Raw genomic sequence first — 22,984 nt, 5'->3', positions numbered from 1 at the left:
CAAAACACAACAAAAAACAACACCCCCAAAACAACAATATAACAAAAACAACCAATATTTACTTTAAATAGTAGCCTTATGTCTGGAACAGTAACCTTAATATTAACTTTACTGACCCCTATATTTGTTATTTCATGATTAATGTTCCCATCTTGTCACTCTGTTACTTCTGCAGAGAACTATTATTAACATGTATATCAAGTTGTCGAACATGTTCAATGGAGTTGTAAGATCAAGTGACCAAAATGTCTCAAAAGCTATATACAACATGCATGCAGTTTTACACATAAAAAACAAAACATGCTGAGGGTAGGCCTATATTTGAAAAGCTACAGTGTAAACGGTCAACAGAATCACAGACAAACCCCAAATTAAATTTCAGTAATACAGAAACATTTAGTGAGTTTAGTGGACTAGAATTGATGTTATATACACCATCCACAGTTAGGGGCAAGTTACACCCACTGTAATTAACATGCTATGGGATTTAGCACATTTATGAAAGAAGAACAAATGTTATGAACTTTCTTTCACTCAAAGCCAGGAAAATGAAAGGTGTGGGATTTTTTTAGTGACACCTTAGTATATTTTAAATTACAACTATTTGGTGTAACATGCTACGGAATAACAAACAAAAAAACCCAAACAGATTTAGTAAGTTTTGGAGATTAGAATGGACATCATAAAGATGATCTAGGTATAAAACTTAAACTGACTGTAACATGCTACAGATACTAAACACAAACGAGGGAGAACAAATGAAGGACATACACACCTGAAACAAGTTATTCCATTCCTCCATGTATGACTTTAAGCAGTAAAAAAGAAGGTATAACTATAAGGTCACAGGATACAATAACTTACAGTAATGAGAACTGACTTTGCCTTTTGAACTAATGTTTAGTGTAAAAATATAGTGCTACATAATGTAATCCTGGGCTCAGACTACCAACTGCCACAACAAAGTTGGCAAACTTTCTGCTCTCATGACTTCTACGACTGGCCAGTTGTTAGTCTGAGCTACTCTTATAATCTGATTCTCATCGTATAACCCATTACTTGTTAGTTTGAGCACACCCGTCGTAAGTCGGGAGTTGGGGAAACTACAATGCAACCGTCGAGTTCGCCAACCTCGTCATGACAGTTGACAATCTGAGCCTAACATAGCTGTCTAAAGTGGATAATAATTGTGATAATTGTGTGAAGTAGCTAAAAATATCTTCTGGTTAGTAATAACTACAACACAGTTAGCAAACATACAACACTCAGTAGTGGATCCAGAGGAAGGTTCTTTACTGTGTCCATTCCCCACACCCAGCATCAGACAACCAAGCCACAAAACTATTACAATCAACTTATTATTGACGGCACCCACGTTTTAGTTATACCCCTTCCCAGAAACCCTCCTGGATCTGTTCTTGAAACTATGAGAAAGGCAGGGCATACATTATCATTCAAATGCACATCTATATTCCGTCCCATAGGGATCGCATTTTTTTCATACTGGGTAATTTACTACAAGTTATCTATTTCCGAGATGATTGATTTGTAAATTGCACACACAAATTGTATTTCTTTGTTAATCCCAAAACACTTTTACTTTTCTTCTTACATCAAACTAAACTGAAATTATTTACAAAACCCCTCACATTTTAATAGAATGATGGGACAGACTATAAGTAGACTTAATGAAAATACTTCCCAATAAAAAGCATTTGAGAATTAACAAATTTATGAGCTCTTTATTTTGTCATTTTATTAGCCACTCATTCTCAAACACAACTAGCTATGTTTTGACTACCGTAAACCCTCACAGGCATTGGAAGATGCCAGCATATGAAGTATGGGGGAAACCTAGTTATAGCACAGAGAAACTCTTCTAAACCGGACATGCTATGGACCCAGTAAAAAGTCACTTTTAAGAGGTATCCAGTTTACAGAGGTTCTCTTCTGAAAAGATATTTAAAAAGGGACCATGAAAAACATCCGGTTTTGAGGGAATTCCGATTTACAGAGGGTCCGGTTGAGAGGTTTCACTGTAATTCACTTTTCAAAAGGCCATCTTGACCCCAACACCAATGACCCTGAATCGGTCTTCTTGTTGTTAAGTTTCAAATACTACACAAACATCATTAGACGCATAGGGATCTATAAGACATTATATAATAACATTAACACTAAATACTGCTACACTTTATAAAATTGGACATTAAGGATTAGTATAGACTAAATGTTTTATACATACAATTATACAGCTTTATCACAGCAGCAAAGCTTTTATTATACAAGACTAAAAACAAATCCAGGGCCTTTGCTTATGAAACTATTATAGAGTCTAGACTCAAATCTCTAATTTGTATGGTGTTGCCATGACATCAGAAACTCACACACTAAGAGTCTAGACTTCAAGGGCCAAACTTTTAAAGCCTATTTTTTTTAAATGCATGTGTTTAAGCATTTAACTGTGTGTATTGATGTATGAATATCTATATATTGTATGTATGTCGAGGTTGACTGTTACATGCATAGATATTAACGCACTGGCACAGGGGATGATTAAAACCTTTCTGGCCTCACAAATTGTCCTATCCCATTGCTGGGACTCGAACCTATGGCACCGAATCACCCACAATTTGCTGACTAACCACGATATGTTCTGAGCTATCCAGACATCCACACACGTAAGACCTAAACAGGTTTTGTAAATTGGGCCCTATATGTTTTATAAGCATGGGGCTGATGTAAGCTGGTTTTGGTGTCAGTATGTAGGTGAGCTGATAACGGATTATCTTCTGTGTGTATTTCTCACCTCTTTCAAGCGGAGGATCTCCATCTCGAGGTCACTGTAGTGAGTTCCATAGCTGGTGACGCTGCCGTGGGTGTGGTTGTCCGACTCGATCTTCAGACGTCTCAGTTCATGCAGCTCGGCCCTAACTCGTCCAACAGCTGAAACACAACACAGAGCTTCATCAGTACCACACTCGGCAGACTTACTTATAGTAAAACTAATAATCTTTTGTGAAGAAATAATTTAAACATTACTGGCCAGTGCTTATAAAAATGATTCAGTTGTGGAAGCGTGCCCATAGAGTGAGGGGCATTCGTTTGGTAAGATCACCTCTAAAATAATCAGAATCATGTATAGTTGTTCCATTTTAAGGCCTACGGTTCAAACTGCACCCAAATGCAAAATGAATTCTGTTCCTACATAGAGAGATCAGAACAAAAACATTTCAACTCAATCCACTTGAAAGGACCAACATTTTAGATCCACTGCCTGGAAATCAATCCTACCCCTAGAGCAGCCTATCAAGAATGTATGTATGTCAAATGTTTTACTTCTAATGGGAAAAAAAGAATGCCATTTAAAACATTAATATTCTCCTAAATTTAGAACTAAATCATGTGTTAAGTTATGCAGTGTTGAAAGGGAGACCAACTCCCATAATTATAGTGTAAAAACTGTTCATTCCTGCTTCTAGAACTATATGTCAAACATGTTGTGTGTTGCCTATATGCAGTTTTAATTAAGAGTTGTTTCCCTTTTAAAATCCATTGAAATGAAGGGTGATAATATTTCAAACTCTATGCGGCAAACGTTTTATTTTGGGAGTATTAACAGTGTCACAGGTGGTATACTCTCCTTTCACGGTAGAAAAGTAAACACTATATTTCTGTTTTAATTAACAAAAAAGCTAATGTCTGTGTGCTTGGCTGAGTAAAAATAAAATACCGACGAGACGGCTACAAACGTTCACTTCAGGTATATCTGTTTTTAACACAGGTTCTTATTATATTCTAAAACTGGTTTGTAATTGTATTATAATTATTAGTTGAAGAATCTTTTTCAGTGCAAAACAATCTACAGAAATGATACAATCAAAAGTGTGTAAGCCTATGTAGAAAAATTAATTTAGATGGTAAAACTAAACAAAAAATTGGATCAACTTTTCTTGGCTGCTTGACTGTCTGTACTACTTCTAACTGTGAAACTTGGAACGTAAACAAATGATAGGTGCCGTATTACTTTAAAAAGTGGGGAAATCCCAAATAGTGCAACTTAACAGTTTTAAAAAGAAGAAGTTTGTTTTGTTTAACAACACCACTAGAGCACATTGATTTATTAATCATCAGGTATTGGATGTCAAATATTTGAAAATTTTAACATATTATCTTAGAGAGGAAACCCGCTATGTTTTTCCATTAGTAACAAGGGATTTTTATATGCACCATACCACAGACAGAATAGCACATACCATGGCAGTCATAGTGGAACAAGAAATTGCCCAGTGTGCCCACCGACGGAGATCAATCCAGACTGCCTGTGCAGCAGACAAACGCTTTACCACTGAGCTACATCCTGACCATGCATTTTAACAGACTTGCGTCTGAACAGGCTGTGATCAGGGATCAAATTTAAAGCCCAAGTCAAATGCCCCAATACACTGAAAATCAAACAGTCACATGGCCAAACTGGCTGTGCCTTATTTTGCATGTTACTAATTGGCCATCATACACAAACGTGACCAGTCTAAGCCAAATCTGATTTGTCTAATTCGAGGCCTGTGCAAGCATACCTTGTCAGTGGATTCTCTCTCCTTCTTGAAGATGGACTGTAACTAAGTAAATCTGTTTGTACCTTGTCAGTGGACTCTCTTTCTTTCTTGAAGATGGACTGTAACTAAGTAAATCTGTTTGTACCTTGTCAGTGGACTCTCTCTCCTTCTTGAAGATGGACTGTAACTAAGTAAATCTGTTTGTACCTTGTCAGTGGATTCTCTCTCCTTCTTGAAGATGGACTGTAACTAAGTAAATCTGTTTGTACCTTGTCAGTGGACTCTCTCTCCTTCTTGAAGACTGACTGTAACTAAGTAAATCTGTTTGTACCTTGTCAGTGGACTCTCTCTCCTTCTTGAAGACGGACTGTAACTAAGTAAATCTGTTTGTACCTTGTCAGTGGACTCTTTCTTTCTTGAAGATGGACTGTAACTAAGTAAATCTGTTTGTACCTTGTCAGTGGACTCAGTCTCCTTCTTGAAGACTGACTGTAACTAAGTAAATCTGTTTGTACCTTGTCAGTGGACTCTCTCTCCTTCTTGAAGATGGACTGTAACTAAGTAAATCTGTTTGTACCTTGTCAGTGGACTCTCTCTCCTTCTTGAAGACGGACTGTAACTAAGTAAATCTGTTTGTACCTTGTCAGTGGACTCTCTTTCTTTCTTGAAGATGGACTGTAACTAAGTAAATCTGTTTGTACCTTGTCAGTGGACTCTCTCTCCTTCTTGAAGACGGACTGTAACTAAGTAAATCTGTTTGTACCTTGTCAGTGGACTCTCTCTCCTTCTTGAAGATGGACTGTAACTAAGTAAATCTGTTTGTACCTTGTCAGTGGACTCTCTCTCCTTCTTGAAGACGGACTGTAACTAAGTAAATCTGTTTGTACCTTGTCAGTGGACTCTCTTTCTTTCTTGAAGATGGACTGTAACTAAGTAAATCTGTTTGTACCTTGTCAGTGGACTCTCTCTCCTTCTTGAAGACGGACTGTAACTAAGTAAATTTGTTTGTACCTTGTCAGTGGACTCTCTCTCCTTCTTGAAGATGGACTGTAACTAAGTAAATCTGTTTGTACCATGTCAGTGGATTCTCTCCTTCTTGAAGACTGACTGTAACTAAGTAAATCTGTTTGTACCTTGTCAGTGGACTCTCTTTCTTTCTTGAAGATGGACTGTAACTAAGTAAATCTGTTTGTACCTTGTCAGTGGACTCTCTCTCCTTCTTGAAGATGGACTGTAACTAAGTAAATCTGTTTGTACCTTGTCAGTGGACTCTCTCTCCTTCTTGAAGACGGACTGTAACTAAGTAAATCTGTTTGTACCTTGTCAGTGGACTCTCTCCTTCTTGAAGACTGACTGTAACTAAGTAAATCTGTTTGTACCTTGTCAGTGGACTCAGTCTCCTTCTTGAAGATGGACTGTAACTAAGTAAATCTGTTTGTACCTTGTCAGTGGATTCTCTCTCCTTCTTGAAGACAGACTGCTGGAGCTGGTACTCGGCCTCTAACTTCCTGTAGTCCTCGGTGAGACTGTCGTACAACTCCTCACGCTGCTGCTTCTCCTGACAAACACATAAACAATGCATAAACAACACATAAACAACTCATAAACAACACATTAACAACACATAGACAACACATATACAACTCAAACAAACACCAACATACACTCTTTTATTGTTTGTCCCTTGAAGTCCACCTTGCAACTAACACTACACTCCTATCTCCTGCTTCACCTGTCCTGATAGGTTTAGGTTTGACACAACCTTCTTACCACCATTTTCATATTTCCCGATAGGTTTAGGTTTGACACAACCTTCTTACCACCATTTTCATATTTCCCGATAGGTTTAGGTTTGACACAACCTTCTTATCACCATTTTCATATTTCCTGTTAGGTTTAGGTTTGACACAACCTTCTTATCACCATTTTTATATTTCCCCGATAGGTTTAGGTTTGACACAACCTTCTTATCACCATTTTTATATTTCCCGATAGGTTTAGGTTTGACACAACCTTCTTATCACCATTTTCATATTTCCCGATAGGTTTAGGTTTGACACAAACTTCTTATCACCATTTTCATATTTCCCGATAGTTCTAACATCACATCCTATCGTCTCATTCCATCTTTCATGATAGTTCTAGCATCAACCTCCAACCTCCCCATCTCCCTACTTCCTGATAGTTGTAACATCAACCTCCAACCTCCCCATCTCCCTAATTCCTGACAGTTGTAACATCAACCTCCCCATCTCCCTACTTCCTGACAGTTCTAACATCAACCTCCAACCACCCCATCTCCCTAATTCCTGACAGTTCTAACATCAACCTCTAACCTAACATCACATCCTATCGTCTCATTCCATCTTTCATGATGGTTCTAGCATCAACCTCCAACCTCCCCATCTCCCTACTTCCTGATAGTTGTAACATCAACCTCCAACCTCCCCATCTCCCTAATGCCTGACAGTTGTAACATCAACCTCCAGCCTCCCCATCTCCCTACTTCCTGACAGTTCTAACATCAACCTCCAACCTCCCCATCTCCCTAATTCCTGACAATTCTAATATCAACCTCCAACCACCCCATCTCCCTAATTCCTGACAGTTGTAACATCAACCTCCAACCTCCCCATCTCCCTAATTCCTGACAGTTGTAACATCAACCTCCTATTTTCCTGGACACCACTTTCCTGTTTCCAATCAACCATTCCTGATAGCTTTAACAATCTATCTCCCATTACATTTTTCTTGATAACACCATCGTCCTATTTCCCCAAACACCACCCTCCGACCTCCTCTAACACCACCTACTGATCTCTCCTAACACCACCCTTCTATGTCCTCTAACACCATCCTACTATCTCCCCTAACACCACCCTCCTATCTAACCAAACACCACCCTCCGACCTCCTCTAACACCACCTACTGATCTCTCCTAACACCACCCTCCTACCTCCACTAACACCACCACCTAACTCCATAGTCAATGGTTTGAGTAATACTCACAGAACGTAGTCTGTTAATTTCCTCCCTTAATCTTGGACCTTCTTCTTTAAGTTGTTCATTTTCTACTTCTAACTTTTGCAATCTGTGAAAAAACAAAACAACACATGACTGATTTATACTTGGACAAGTATATTACATAGAAATAACCTAAATGTTAATAAATGGAATACAACTAATAGTATAACGGTTGCCAGGAGACGAGACGATTGTAACCAATACTTTTATTAATAATTACAATAAAATTAAATATTCTGAGACTATGTATCTATAACTGATCTCACTCAGGTATTGAAATAATCATAATGTCTGGTAATCCGTGGACAGGTTTAACTAAATTACAGGCTTGGTATACATTATGACACACTTGCCGTGTTTACAGTTCCCATTATCATTCCTTCACTGTTGTCATTGTACTGATATTTGTGTGTGTGTTATTTATATTAAAACAGAACACAGCTGATCAATATTTATGTATTGTTTACAAAACATTTGTTGACAATAAAGTATCATTCTCGACTGTTTTGACATGTGGTAACCTTTTGGTAACCACAACGACCATTCTCAGCTAATTTCGATCCATGTCACTATGCTATAAGTTCTAGTTTCAATCTAAGACCAAACAACAGAATTGCAATGTTTTCAATGTCGGAACACCCTACATTAACACCAGCGGAGACATGCACAAAATGGTATACAATCAAAACTGTTAAACACCACCAATGGGAGTCTCAAAAAGGGACCGTTTATGACAGGTGGTTGCTCAGTACAGGTCAGTTTATGACAGGTAGTTGCTCAGTACAGGTCAGTTTATGACAGGTGGTTGCTCAGTACAGGTCAGTTTATGACAGGTGGTTGCTCAGTACAGGTCAGTTTATGACAGGTGGTTGCTCAGTACAGGTCAGTTTAGAACAGGTGGTTGCTCAGTACAGGTCAGTTTATACTGCATTAAATGATTTAGAACAATAACAAGGTGGCCCTGTAATACAGGTGGTTACATATTTCACTATATCAAAATATATACAGTTGTTATGACAATAAGGAAATTCACTTCAAAACAAAATATCAATTCTAAGTTGTAAAATATACAATGTTTGAAATAAATCACTGTATGAAGTTTTAATGTTCTCCATAAAACATAAAAAATCACTTCAGAAATATGTAATATATACCTTTGAGTAATATAGTCTATGTGTTCCGTCTTAGATCGAATTTGAGCAGCCTGAAATAAACAAGAATTTTGGTCAGCGATGTAAACAAAAAACATGATGAAACAAACATCAGGTAAACTGAAATGTTTAACAAAGAATGATAAGAAAGTTAATCTCAATGTTTTGTGTCAGTGTTTATTCCAACAATCATAGCCAGTCGGTTTGTACATGTGTTGCATGAGACATGATAACAAAGCATGACTAAATCTTACACTAAACAAGCCAACAGATGTTACCTGAACACCATTTTAATATTATTTATCAGACTTCGCCATGAAAACAATTGATGGGAGTGGTTAATTGCTCCACCTAACTTAGATTACAGAGAGCCATTTAAAATACTGTATACCATATAATACCATCCTACTGATACCATATAAATGTACATGCTAAGGGGGGCTAAACATTACTCTCCCTGGACTAGTCTCAAGGGAGAGTTATGGAGTAAGAAAGGAAATGGTTTATTTAACGATGCACTCAACACATTTTATTTACGGTTATATGGTGTCAGACATATAGTTAAGGGCCACACAGATATTGAGGGAGGAAACCTGCTGTCAGCACTTCATGGGCTACTCTTTTCGATTAGCAGCAAGGGATCTTTTATATGCACCATCCTGGACAGGATGGCACATACCACGACCTTTGATGTGATGGAGCCAGGCACCAAACCTCAAAGACTGTCAGCACTTCATGGGCTACTGTGGTATGTGATCTTTTCGATTAGCGCCAGTGCACCACGACTGGTACATCATCAAAGACTGTGGTATGTGATAACTCCCCTTAAACGGCGAGGTCTGATTATTATACTATAATGTAGCGCCATGCACCACGACTGTAGACAGGATGGCAGCGCCAGTGCACCACGACGTACATCATCAAAGACTTGATGTACTATAATGTAGCGCCCAGTCATGGTCTGATTATTATACTATAATGTAGCCAGTGCACCACGACTGGTATCATCAAAGACATCCCCTTAAACGGCGAGGTCTGACTATAATGTGCCTGCACCACGACTGTACATCATCAAAGATATGTGCTCCCCTTAAACGGCGAGGTCTGATTATTATACTATAATGTAGCGCCAGTGCACCACGACTGGTATGTGATAGACTCCCCTGTGGTATGTTACATCATCAAAGACTGTGGTATGTGATAACTCCCCTTAACTCCCCTTAAACGGCGAGGTCTGATTATTATACTATAATGTAGCACCAGTGCACCACGACTGGTACATCATCAAAGACTGTGGTATGTGATAGCTCCCCTTAAACGGCGAGGTCTGATTATTATACTATAATGTAGCGCCAGTGCACCACGACTGGTACATCATCAAAGACTGTGGTATGTGATAGCTCCCCTTAAACGGCGAGGTCTGATTATTATACTATAATGTAGCGCCAGTGCACCACGACTGGTACATCATCAAAGACTGTGGTATGTGATAGCTCCCCTTAAACGGCGAGGTCTGATTATTATACTATAATGTAGCGCCAGTGCACCACGACTGGTACATCATCAAAGACTGTGGTATGTGATAGCTCCCCTTAAACGGCGAGGTCTGATTATTATACTATAATGTAGCGCCAGTGCACCACGACTGGTACATCATCAAAGACTGTGGATTATAGCTCCCCTTAAACGGCGAGGTCTGATTATTATACTATAATGTAGCGCCAGTGAACCACGCTGGTAACTGTGGTATGTGATAGAACTATTCACCACAGTGTCTTGGTAGATTTCCTGCGTTCGGCTGTAATGAACTATTCACCACAGTGTCTTGGAGTTTCCTGCGTTCCTCTTTCACCAGTTCTTCAGACTTCATCTCCATAAAGCGTAACTGTTCTTCCATATAATGCACTCTGAAATCAAAACATTCCGTTAGCTGTAATATTCAAAGTCCTGGCATTAGTGCCATGACATAAGATTTTGAAAAAAACCCAGAAGATGAATTTTTTAAAGTCACAAAACAGACATGCAAAACCAAGTTAAAAGATTTATTACGGTTTATTTTTTAATCATCGGCTATTGGATGTCGAACATTTGGTAGTTTTCAGACAGAACAGAATGGTTCATATTGTGCCTTGCACTGCACCTCATCTGAGTTCACTACACTGAACTACATTCTACCATGTAAGGTTTTGATGACACAAATCAACTACATAAATCAACTGACTTAATATAAACAAAATTTAAAACTTGTTCATCCTCCGACCTTACCCTTTCAGAGAATAATATTACCATTTGTACGAAACTGTGTTCGCAAACGGCTGAGAATGTGTTCTCATCACAATACCAGTCGAGGGACGAGAGAATGGGAACATGGTCTCACCTCTTCGAAACGTTTAGAAACAAGTTCCCTCTACCAGATCAGTGTTTCAAATTAATACAGATTAAATTGAAAAGATTGACCCTTTGTCTTTGACCTTTCATTAGGTTGCGAAGACTCTGCCAAGATTGAATAGCATAATTTTATTGTAGGTATATGTTGATGTTTTGTTTTTATATTCTATCTGTAACTAGTTTTTACTTTTCTGTCAAGTGGCCGTTTTCTTTTTTCAGGTTTGTGTGTTTGGTGTCGGTCTTCATCTGGTGTTCACACAGTTTCGTCAGCTGACTCTCCAGATACTTCACCTAAAACAAACAAACAAACAGACAATTAAACAAACAAAACATTACACAAATAAAATACAGTGAAAACTATTTTCTTACACACCTGTTTGTGAAACACCATTTGTTATTTATCATAATATAAATTAATAACACATACATGTGTGATAACAATTTAAAGACATATGACTGGCTGTTCCTAGGTCGCTACAGCCATAACATCCAATGAAAAAAACCCAGAAAAGCAACATCGAAACTGATTAGTCTTGACGCATAAGGCATTTTTCATTCAAGACCTTTTTGTGGATTTTAAAGAATTTTGCTGTGATCATCCACATGATCTAATAATACTGCTATGAACTGTGAATTTGTCAAGAGTTATTTTAAATAGGGGGGGGGGGGGGGGGGTAACCAATATTTATTTTTTATGACTTTCCAGGCCAAACAAAAGGACATTTGCTAATTTACTTACTAAAAATTTCTATGACCCGTATGAACCCTGACATGCTATAAGAAGCAAACAGAAAAAACCCAACATTAACTCTGCAAAAATTGAAGGATGCAATATGGAATTAATTAAAATATAATAATTACCACATGACACGTCATTATATGAATCATACAGAATTAACAAATAGATTGCTTAATATGATAGATCTGTAACGGACAAATATATACAAAGAAAATTAACAGCTTATCGTCACTTCATATTGAACTTGTTTCTAACTGGTGGTATTATTTGATCAAACATGCTCACCCTTCCATTGAGGTCATCAAAGTTTTCATCAATATGGTCGTAAAGTCCGTCAGAACCAAAACTGCTTCTGCGTGTGCTGTTTGGAGAATCTCTGGCTCCACGCTGTAGCTGACTACAGAAAGAGAAATACCTATGTTAACATACATTCAAATACAGAGCCACTGCAGAAAGTGTCTCGTTGGTAGATTTTCATGTTTTCAACATATATGATGTTAAAATAATAGAGCCAGATTGTTTTATTTCAATTAGTGTTTGATTCAGATTCAAACAACTACTTCCTCACTTGTAATAATTACTGGAAAAGCCTCAAAAATTATTTTTAATTCACATAATTGCAATGTTTTCTTAATAATAGTGAAACACCAATAATTAAGCCTAATGATAATTGAAATCTACAATAGTGAATAATTAAGATACATGTAACAATTAGCAGAATGTTGTTTAAGCATACTGAAGGCTTTTTTTGGTTCATGCATTGGTGAGGTTTAAAAGATTAAGTTAAAATAAAAGCACACAGTTAATATTCTTTTGATTTTTTTTTTTTACAATTAATAATTAAAACATAAAACATGCAAAAATAAATTAAAATATATTGAATACTTTGATAACAGAGACAAAATGAAATTAGATTCTACAAGAAATAAAACATTAAAATTCAATTTATAAAAAAGAGACATTTTTATAAACAATTGATTATTGTACAAGTAGTAAATTTTTTTTTTTAAACACACAGACAAAATAAAGAAAAATAAACTTCATTTTAAAATTTTGATTAAATATATATTTTTTAGTAATTCATTTTTGTCTTTGCTTTTTTCACAGAATGATAGTCTACAAATAAACATGTGTTATATTTACTAGTAATGCCTTTGTTAGGAGAAACTAACATCCATACAATTTTTATAGTTTGTTCACGGACACTGAATGTTATTATCACTGTATTTAACAAATATATTCTGATTTGATACCAATTTTTTAATAATCCCTTCAGGGGTTTTTCCCACTGTATTTAACAAATATATTCTGATTTGATACCAAGTTTTAATAATCCCTTCAGGGTTTTTTCCACTATATTTAACAAATATATTCTGGTTTGATACCAAGTTTTTAACAATCCCTTCAGGGGTTTTCCCACTGTATTTAACAAATATATTCTGATTTGATACCAGGTTTTTAATAATCCCTTCAGGGTTTTTCCCACTGTATTTAACAAATATATTCTGATTTGATGCCAGGTTTTTAATAATCCCTTCAGGGTTTTTTCCACTGTATTTAACAAATATATTCTGATTTGATACCAATTTTTAATAATCCCTTTAGGGTTTTTTCCACTGTATTTAACAAATATACAATATACAACAACAAAACCCCCCCACACAACTTGAATCACAACCCCACAAAACAAAATCATTACAGAGATATAATACATGTATATGATTAGTTGCATAGAATATATCATAAACATACATACATGCATTGCACCATAACCACCTATAGCAACCAAAAATAGAAAGTTAGTTCCTACCTAGCGTAAGCTGCAGAAGTGAGTCGCCTGTTTAAACTGGAAAAATATATAAGTGTTAATACCTGAACAGTCCACTAATAATACATCTAGCATCAATCAGACACACACACCAGAACAGTCCACTAATAACATGTCTAGCATCAATCATTCATACAACAGATCCTCTATGATAAAGCATACTCTGAACAAAGCAGTAATCATTATGTCACTGAGAAGCTACTGTCTATAGAGCAAGTATTATTTATTAAAATATCCTTCAGGTGGCCTCAAATGGACCAGAAATGATTGAACTATATTCAGCACTGAGATGTGGCAATCATTTTGAGAAGATTCAGCAGTACTCCACATTGTAGCTGATACATAGCTTAGCTTAATCCAAGAAATGAGAACAATTTGCACTAATTACAAATTACACACACTGTTCTTCATATGACACATCCTTAAAGAAACAACTTAGTGACTGTAATCACATGTCAAAGGGTTGACTGCCGTTCTTTAAGTAGTAATGTCAAACATGCAAGTCAAACAGTATACTTGTATAAGTAACAACAAATTACAAGTAATATTTTACTTTTAATGATGATAAATTAATCAAACTTTATTCAATAATCGACTTTATTTGGTGGTAAAAAAGATTGGTAATAAAAACAAAAGTAATAATTAAAATATTTTTAAAATTTTGTTTTACACACACATAGATCAATGAAAAAAAGAAAGAAAAAGAGAGTTACTACACCTAAATACAACATCTCTTTTTTAAATTATTATTATTATTAGTTTTTTTACAACATCAGTATCCCAAAAACAAAGAGTGAATTCCTAGAAACAGAAGATGAACACAATTATACAACAAAGGTGCTCAGTGACTTGAATACTGGAGTGAAAATATCAGTGTAATAAATAACACAAACATACTTTTCCAATACCCAGTTTATTTTCCACATTTTGTGTATTGTTAGTATAAACAGGTATTGAATAACACATTTCACAATACCACCAGCCAATGCCACGACCCCAATAAGCAGAGTTGTCTTCCCTTGGTCAAGCAGGAACTGGCTAGGATAGAACTTGTTGTGCATCCCCAGTTACAAAGGAAAACAGATTCTACACATATACTGTGTATACACAGTGATATATCTTTATTAATCGAAAAGTCTTTTCTAAGCCACTAATTAGTTGAAAAGCTGCAATACTACAAAAATTCTCAAACCAAGCAAATTCAGTGCACAGTGGTCTCAAACTAGACTTATTATTTTCTAAACCCGTAACAGCTGTAACAGCATACATGTAGCAATGTAATGTTTTGAAACGTTCTTGTGTGGAAACACATATCAAATATGTACTTCTAAGTTATTTTGATAATCCAGTGCTATTATGGTACACAAATATTTTGCATACCACAGCTGCAAACTTCAGCTTTAGCACAATAAAATGCTTTTTTTTTAATCGTACCAAATATGAAAGATATCTTTGTACAAGAAAAAGTCCAAAGGACATTTTTGCAAGGTTGTGAGAGTATGAAACAAGTTAAAGTTTTGTTTTGCTTAACGACACCACTAGCGCACATTGATTTATTAATAATCAGCTATTGGACGTCAAACATTTGGTAATTTCTTCAATATAGTCTTACAAAGGAAACCTGCTACTGTTTTCCATTAGTAGCAAATGATCTTTTATATGCACCATCCCAGACAGGATAGCACATACCACACTTTCATATACCAGTTGTGGTGCACTGGTTGGAACGAGAAATAGCCGAATAGCTGCCCTCTCTCAACATGAATTCTGACCTCTTCTAAACCCTCAACCCATTCTGTACACATGAACTATGACCTCTCTTCTAAACCCTCAACCCATTCTGTACACATGAACTGTGACTGAATATAGCCCAACCTCACTGAGACGACTGCTGATTAAGTGAGCTAGTTGAAGCACAACAACAAATTCTGACCTCTCTTCTAAACCCTCAACCCATTCTGTACACATGAACTATGACTGAATATAGCCCAACCTCACTGAGACGACTGCTGATTAAGTGAGCTAGTTGAAGCACGACAACGAATTCTGACCTCTCTTCTAAACCCTCAACCCATTCTGTACACATGAACTGTGACTGAATATAGCCCAACCCCACTGAGACGACTGCTGATTAAGTGAGCTAGTTGAAGCACAACAACGAATTCTGACCTCTCTTCTAAACCCTCAACCCATTCTGTACACAAGAACTGTGACTGAACATAGCCCAACCCCACTGAGACGACTGCTGATTAAGTGAGCTAGTTGAAGCACAACAACGAATTCTGACCTCTCTTCTAAACCCTCAACCCATTCTGTACACATGAACTATGACTGAATATAGCCCAACCCCACTGAGACGACTGCTGATTAAGTGAACTAGTTGAAACACAACAACGCATGCTATTAAAGTCTAACTCCACGACCACGACACTGACTAGATGTGTAAGACAATACCACGTTCGTTTCTGAGGTCTCCCCAGCTGATCTCGCTTTCTTAACGTTACAGGGGTGCTGAAAACCAAACACTGACTCATTATTCTTAATGTTACAGGGGTGCTGAAAACTAAACACTGACTCATTATTCTTAACGTTACAGGGGTGCTGAAAACCACACTCATTCATTATTCTTAACGTTACAGGGGTGCTGAAAACTAAACACTGACTCATTATTCTTAACGTTACAGGGGTGCTGAAAACTAAACACTGACTCATTATTCTTAATGTTACAGGGGTGCTGAAAACTAAACACTGACTCATTATTCTTAATGTTACAGGGGTGCTGAAAACCAAATGCTTGCTTATTATTCTTAATGTTATAGGGGTACTCAGGGATTTTTCCAGAGGGTAAAATAGGAAAAAATGTGTACCCTAAATAGTTTTAGGGTACTGATGTGTACCCTAACATTTTCATATATATATATAGTCAAACTTCAATCACTCCACCTTCGATCTCTTGAAAACTTCGATCTCTCGATCTGAAGCAACAGTCCCGGCTGAGTTGCTATACAAACTAGTAATAATGACCTTCAAAAACTCAAACTTCGAAAACTCAATCTCTCGACCTAATTCTTTGGTCCCACCATAAAGATTTAATAGGGTATGCACCTCTAAAACTCGACGCGTATGGATTGATCAAACTGTCGTTACCGATAGTATTTTAAAGACGAATGTATGTCAAACAAGCAAAGCGCACCTGTCTCGGGTGGTCTTGGCTGTTGAGAATTAGGGTAATAATTACAGAATAATAGATCGCCGACTAACCGTAATGAAATGATCCTATGTATGGTAGTCGGTATTTGTCCGTGATGGAGAACCTCGCTATGTAATACTTAATTACAGACATAGTCTGGTTAACTTCAAAGAGCATTTGTAATAATTGTTAGCGCAGTTTGTTTTTGCTCTCAAAGGCATGAATCGTGTCAAACTTTAACTTTTCTATTTATGTATCAGTTAATGTTTATCAATTACCAGTCATTTAGTTATGTTAAAAATTGATACATCACAGATCGAGCAATCTGGGGAAGGACCTGGTATTGTGGGGTTTGCCAAATCCGTTTTAAAAAGTTCTGCTTTCTTATCATCCAAGCAATCTTGCGTAGGGCCCAGAAATGGAAGGTGAGTGGCCAGATTGGAGAAAGAAAGTAGAGGTGTGAAGCGTAAATGATTTTGTGTAAAACAAATGTACTTATAGTGTTATTTAGCATTCAGTGTTTTGTTTGTTAGTTACGTTCCGCCATGTTTTGACATCTGTAAAATACGTCAACGTTACTTTTTGTTATTTATATATGTATGTAAATGCCTTCTTTTTTCTTTTTTTTCTGTCAATAAATACGTGTAGCCTATATGTCCAAGCATATATTTCAAATTCATCTGGGTGATCTTTTTTGTTTTATTTACTTATTTTTACAATATACGCAAAAAGAATGTACGACAGGCGTTGAAGATGTCAATAGCTGGGGTGGGGTGGGATGATATGGGGTGGCGTGGGGTGAGGTGACTGATATATTAATTTGCCTTTCAACTGGGGATGCATCTTTTTTAAGAGTTCAGAGGTAGGCAGCGAAGCACAAGCTTCTTACAGTATTAAGCGAAAACCCCCCCAGCTGCAATGCAGTTTCAAATTTGAACTCATATATTAATTTCGAAAACTCGAACTCCCTGAAACTTGAACTATTTCCTCGTCCCCTTCAAGATCGAGTTATCAAAGTTTGACTATAAATATATATATATATATATATATATATATATATATATATATATATATATATATATATGCTATGTCAAATTCAGCTTCTGTTGTGCATGCTATGTTGTGCTAATGTTTTGGTGTGTGTGTGTGTGTGTGTGTGTGTGTGTGTGTGTTGTGTCATGTTCACGTTCAACATTATGTTGCTTAGCTTAGCTTAGTAACTGGTTTAACGTGCCCATAGTCCATATATACCACTAGGGTTTCAAAAACGCCTATCCAGAGTCGGGCTTCCGATAGGATCGGGGATCTGACTCAGAACAGGGATATTCTGTTGCAAATATTTGTTAACTGTAAAGTTAATCAAAGTACATACATCTTGCTATCATTTATTTTGAGGCCACATTCACTTTATTCACCTTTTAACCGTATGTATGATTACACTGTCTTTTGTTACTGGAGTTTATCCTGGATAATCTACAATGACGTTTGTATGTGCAATATTGTTAATCCAAATCAGTGTGATTTAGCTTGCACTTTGGTCGTATATGCCACATACAACATTATTATGAATTAAAATTGTATCTACAGATACAAATTACATGTTGGAAACTTTGCTTTAATTAAAAACATTTCAAAATAGATATTTGTTTTTCAAGAAAATTCACCAAAACATGTTTATTATTATAATTATAGTGCACATAAAATAGCAAACCATACAGACATTAATATTACTGCAATTCCTATTTACATATACAGACACCATTCTTGTCTGTTACCAAATGGTTCGTTGCATGCAGTACCAAATGTTTTTTCTTAAATAGACAGGGCTCTCACAACGACAAAAGTCATATTATTTTTAGGATTCAAGCACATAAAAATATTGACATAATGCATGTTCTACTGTACTTCGCATTTGTAATTTCTATCACAGACTGATAACAAAGAATACATATCTATCATATTTGGCACATACGACCTATGTCAGACATAATTATATAACAAACTGTATTTAAAAAGGGTGTATCTACCACACACGACCAGTCGTGTTCATATAATGAACAGCAAGCAAATCGGAGAAAAGTCGTATGTGTCAGTTACGTCTATTTTCATGCAAATTGGTATCTGTGATTCACTTACGACCATTTAAATCCTTCTGTATAAGCGATGCTATTACGGACACAGCTACGATTTTTTTGACAATATGTAGTTGAGGATCATGATTCCGAATATGCAAAAAAGACGTTTTAGGTCATATCTGCCACTTACGATGATATATATATATAAATTAATGTTCTTGTTGTTTAAATGTTCTTGTTAATGTATGACTTTAAACATAATTTATTACCAGGAGACAAACAGCATTATGTCAGTGTATTTATAGTACATGTTCTTTATATATACATTATAAAATTGTTGAAATGATTTCTAAACTTTGGCATGAGCACTAGTAGGCTTCGCAGCCTATTGAGGGCATACCCTGGAATAAATCTCTGGTGGAAACCCTGGTACTGTAACCAAAACTCTCACTCATTACTGCCTCAGTAAATGGTTTAGTGTTACAGAGACCAATGGATCAGTAATCAACCAGCTTACTGAATAATGGGAAATATTAGGTCACAAACAAGAGAAGCTTTTTCAAACCATCATGAAAAGAATACTTTTCTTTGCTGTATTTATTAGACAACTTAAAACTAATTATTAAAACAAAATTAATGAGAAAGTTATGTTTGTTATTTCATTTGTACTACAGCTCTAAACACTAACCAAATGCTTTATTGTAATACTGATGTAAAAATAATCTAGATCAGGTTTTTGTTTTAAATCAAGATAAATAAACAGGATATTGTAAGTCACACTAACAACCAAGGTCAAGGTCAACTCTTGTTCACTATGGTTCAGGCATGTTTACCATGGGAACACCTTTGACATAATTATCAGACATTTCATCCAGGACACAAACACAACTCACAATCATTTGACATCATGCTTAAATAACAGTAAACATCACAGTCTTTTTTCAGCCCTGGGATCAGATACTGGCTATCCCAGAGACTGAGCCCATGGTGGACATGCCTGAACCTTTAATGGACATGAGCATGATAAAGAGGTTTGGGCTTGGACGTAAGTCTTGTTTGATATTCTACAGATGTGAGCATAAACAGATCTGTATGGTTGTGGTTTTAAAGGTAATTAATGTTTTTAATATATTGTTACAGATCTGTATGGTTGTGGTTTTAAAGGTAATTAATGTATTTAATATATTGTTACAGATCTGTGTGGCTGTGGTTTTAAAGGTAATACATGTTTTTAATATATTGTAACAGAAGATCTGTATGGTTGTGGATTTAAAGGTAATGAATGTATTTAATATATTGTTACAGGTGAACAGTGGAAGTTTAACTCACAGGTGACCTTGGTCGGAGATATCAGCTTCTGATTCTATTTCACCAAAATCCTCATAATTCTCTTCGTCAGTCACTTCCTGTCGACTTCTACAATACAACAAATTAGTTAAGTTAAACACAACAAAATGGTGAATAACCACACCTCTAGGGCAAATTGGTTAAGTTAAACACAACAAAATGGTGAATAACCACACCTCTAGGGCAAATTGGTTAAGTTAAACACAACAAAATGGTGAATAACCACACCTCTAGGGCAAATTGGTTAAGTTAAACACAACAAAATGGTGAATAACCACACCTCTAGGGCAAATTGGTTTATTAATTATTGGCTATTGGATGTTAGACATTTGGTAATTCCAATACATAGTCTTCAGTGGAAACTCGCTACATTTTTCTATCAGCAGTAATGGATCTTTTATCAGGGCTCGAAAACTGCCAAAAAATATGGTGGGCCAAAAATAATAATGGATATTGGCAAATTATGGTAATGAACCACGAATCACAAGCAAGATTTTAATAATATTATTTGGGTGACTAACGCCATTATTTTAAAATATTAAAGTCGCCAAAATGGGACAATGGTCGCATTTGGCAACTGGCCACAGGCAGTTTCGAGCCCTGATGGATCTTTCATATGTACTTCCCCACACATAGGAGAGCACATTCCATAGCCTTTGATGTACCAGTAGGTATAATTATATACTGCTTAGACAACTAGATCTTAAGTGTATAGGTAGGATTGTAGATTTATTCTGATGTAAAAATGGCAAAATCTGCAAAGTGTTGCCAAGCAAACATCTCTATTTGTCTTCAACATAATAAAGGCCAATGTGCTATGACATCAGTCTGTTATTGTTTTTATCCCACAATGCAGCAGAATCGGAGGATATATGTATGTATTTCTAACTTTCAACATGTATTTAAATGTGGGGTTGATGAGCATTTCATAACTGTAAAGTAGGCAGTGGTCTTGGTATTACAAAATGTCACATGGGGAGATGGGTTATAAAAATGCCAGATTTTGCATTATGTAATTATCAAATGGCCCCAGAATAACACAGGGTGGAATGGGTACTTGCTACTGTGCTCCCGCTAACCCCACCCCTACACACATACACACTGTCTATAATAATACATAATAAGAATATAGGCCCATGACACATCTTTACAATTATAAGCTACAACCACAACAAGAAATAATATGGCAAAAGTTCCAAATTTTCCCCAGTTCTACACAAAATATATCAAGATTAGACTCTTTCCAAGAGTATTTTTACTACGAGGTTTCTTACATTTCTGAAGACTTGCCACTGATAGCACTGTCTGCCTCATCCTCTGAGTTCTGAGGGTGAAGGAAGCCATGTTGGATCTGCCCTATGGAAGAGATGTCCCCGTTTGTGAGTGCACCCTTGTCACTGATGTCTTCCCCGCTAGGCAGGTCATACTCAGAGTACGTCAGATGACTGTCACCATTTGAGCTGTCACCATTCACGGTCTGGAAAATCAATATCAGAGTTATCTTGGGATATTAAAGTGATCTCCCTTGTTAGTGTTAGTTATCTGTGCCTTGTCACCTCCACAAGGCACAGATAACTTCCCCATTCAAACTGTCACCATTCACCGTCTGGAAAATCAATATCAGTTAAGAGTTATCTTGGGATATTAAAGTGATCTCCCTTATTAGTGATGTCTCCCCACTAGGCACAGATAACTCCCCATTTAAACTGTCACCATTCAGTGTCTGGAAAATAAATATCAGTTAAGAGTTATCTTGGGATATTAAAGTGATCTCCCTTGTTAGTGATGTCTCCCCACTAGGCACAGATAACTCCCCATTTAAACTGTCACCATTCAGTGTCTGGAAAATAAATATCAGTTAAAAGTAAAGAATATTAAATTGATCTTCCTTATTAATGTCTCCACGTTATGCTGGCAATTTTCCCTTAAATGTGGTTTTGTTTGAGAAATGAATCTTACTGTACATAATAACCAAAACATTAAAAGACATTCATTCGTTGTTGTCCATTGCATTATTTCCTGTTATCGTTTTCGTAGTAAAATGTGTTATTTTCTTTTAATTTCCCTTCAAAACATATTTAGTAAGATTGTATATCATATAAAACAAATTTAATATCCTGTGTTTTTTATTAAAAAGATAAGATAATAGATGCAGTAACCAAAATCCCCCCCCCCCCCCAAATATACATCTAAAAACATTTTAGTTTACAGAAATTGTTTCATTGTTAATAATTCACCCAGATATAGCTACTGAAGTTAAATAAATGTCAGTTTAGTCAGAATGTTACAACATTAACATATATCAAGTTGATGTTACAAATTTCAACAGTACATTGCTAGCTTGATGTGTTTCTTGAATAAATCTTTTGGTTAATTACCTAACACCTGCAGATATAATGTAAGCTGGGACCATACCTAACATAACACTTTCTTTTCATTTTATGTTTAATACACATTACTGACATAACATACAACAATGTCCCGAGTAATATATAGAGATTATTATGTGTGTCGTACCGATTGTATTGCCCGAGAAAGAGAGTTTCGTAAAATCAGTACGACTCACATGCAAGTGTAACAGTTTCTTTATTATCCATATTATTAGGTGTTTTTTTATATAAAATAACAAGGAATGTCTCAAAATGAAGGAGATGACGAAATGACGTCATATTTCACATGCACAATC

At 36.2% G+C, this 22,984-nt stretch overlaps 1 protein-coding gene across 6 annotated transcripts in view; it reads right to left on the bottom strand.

Annotated features, from left to right (window-relative positions):
• The window catches only part of LOC121380103 (rab11 family-interacting protein 3-like), a 104,037-nt gene that overhangs the window by 17,503 nt on the left and 63,550 nt on the right, over window positions 1-22,984 (bottom strand). For 2 of the 6 annotated variants that reach the window (XM_041508859.1, XM_041508865.1), the window contains 10 exons: window positions 21,573-21,775; window positions 20,281-20,367; window positions 16,141-16,197; window positions 12,144-12,255; window positions 11,307-11,410; window positions 10,548-10,638; window positions 8,735-8,784; window positions 7,566-7,647; window positions 5,998-6,114; window positions 2,810-2,946 (listed from right to left, as the gene is read on the bottom strand). In XM_041508859.1, the coding sequence (XP_041364793.1) occupies window positions 2,911-2,946; window positions 5,998-6,114; window positions 7,566-7,647; window positions 8,735-8,784; window positions 10,548-10,638; window positions 11,307-11,410; window positions 12,144-12,255; window positions 16,141-16,197; window positions 20,281-20,367; window positions 21,573-21,775 (939 nt within the window). In that variant the 3' untranslated portion in view covers window positions 2,810-2,910. Of the gene's footprint in view, window positions 1-775; window positions 809-2,809; window positions 2,947-5,997; window positions 6,115-7,565; window positions 7,648-8,734; window positions 8,785-10,547; window positions 10,639-11,306; window positions 11,411-12,143; window positions 12,256-13,668; window positions 13,705-16,140; window positions 16,198-20,280; window positions 20,368-21,572; window positions 21,776-22,984 lie in introns of those variants that run through there. The other 4 variants (XM_041508860.1, XM_041508861.1, XM_041508862.1 and 1 more) reach the window with 4 other exon arrangements.

This window comes from Gigantopelta aegis, chromosome 8, assembly GCF_016097555.1.
Source record: "Gigantopelta aegis isolate Gae_Host chromosome 8, Gae_host_genome, whole genome shotgun sequence".
NCBI classification, from domain to species: domain Eukaryota; kingdom Metazoa; phylum Mollusca; class Gastropoda; order Neomphalida; family Peltospiridae; genus Gigantopelta; species Gigantopelta aegis.
This window is presented reverse-complemented; position numbering and strand designations above follow the sequence as displayed.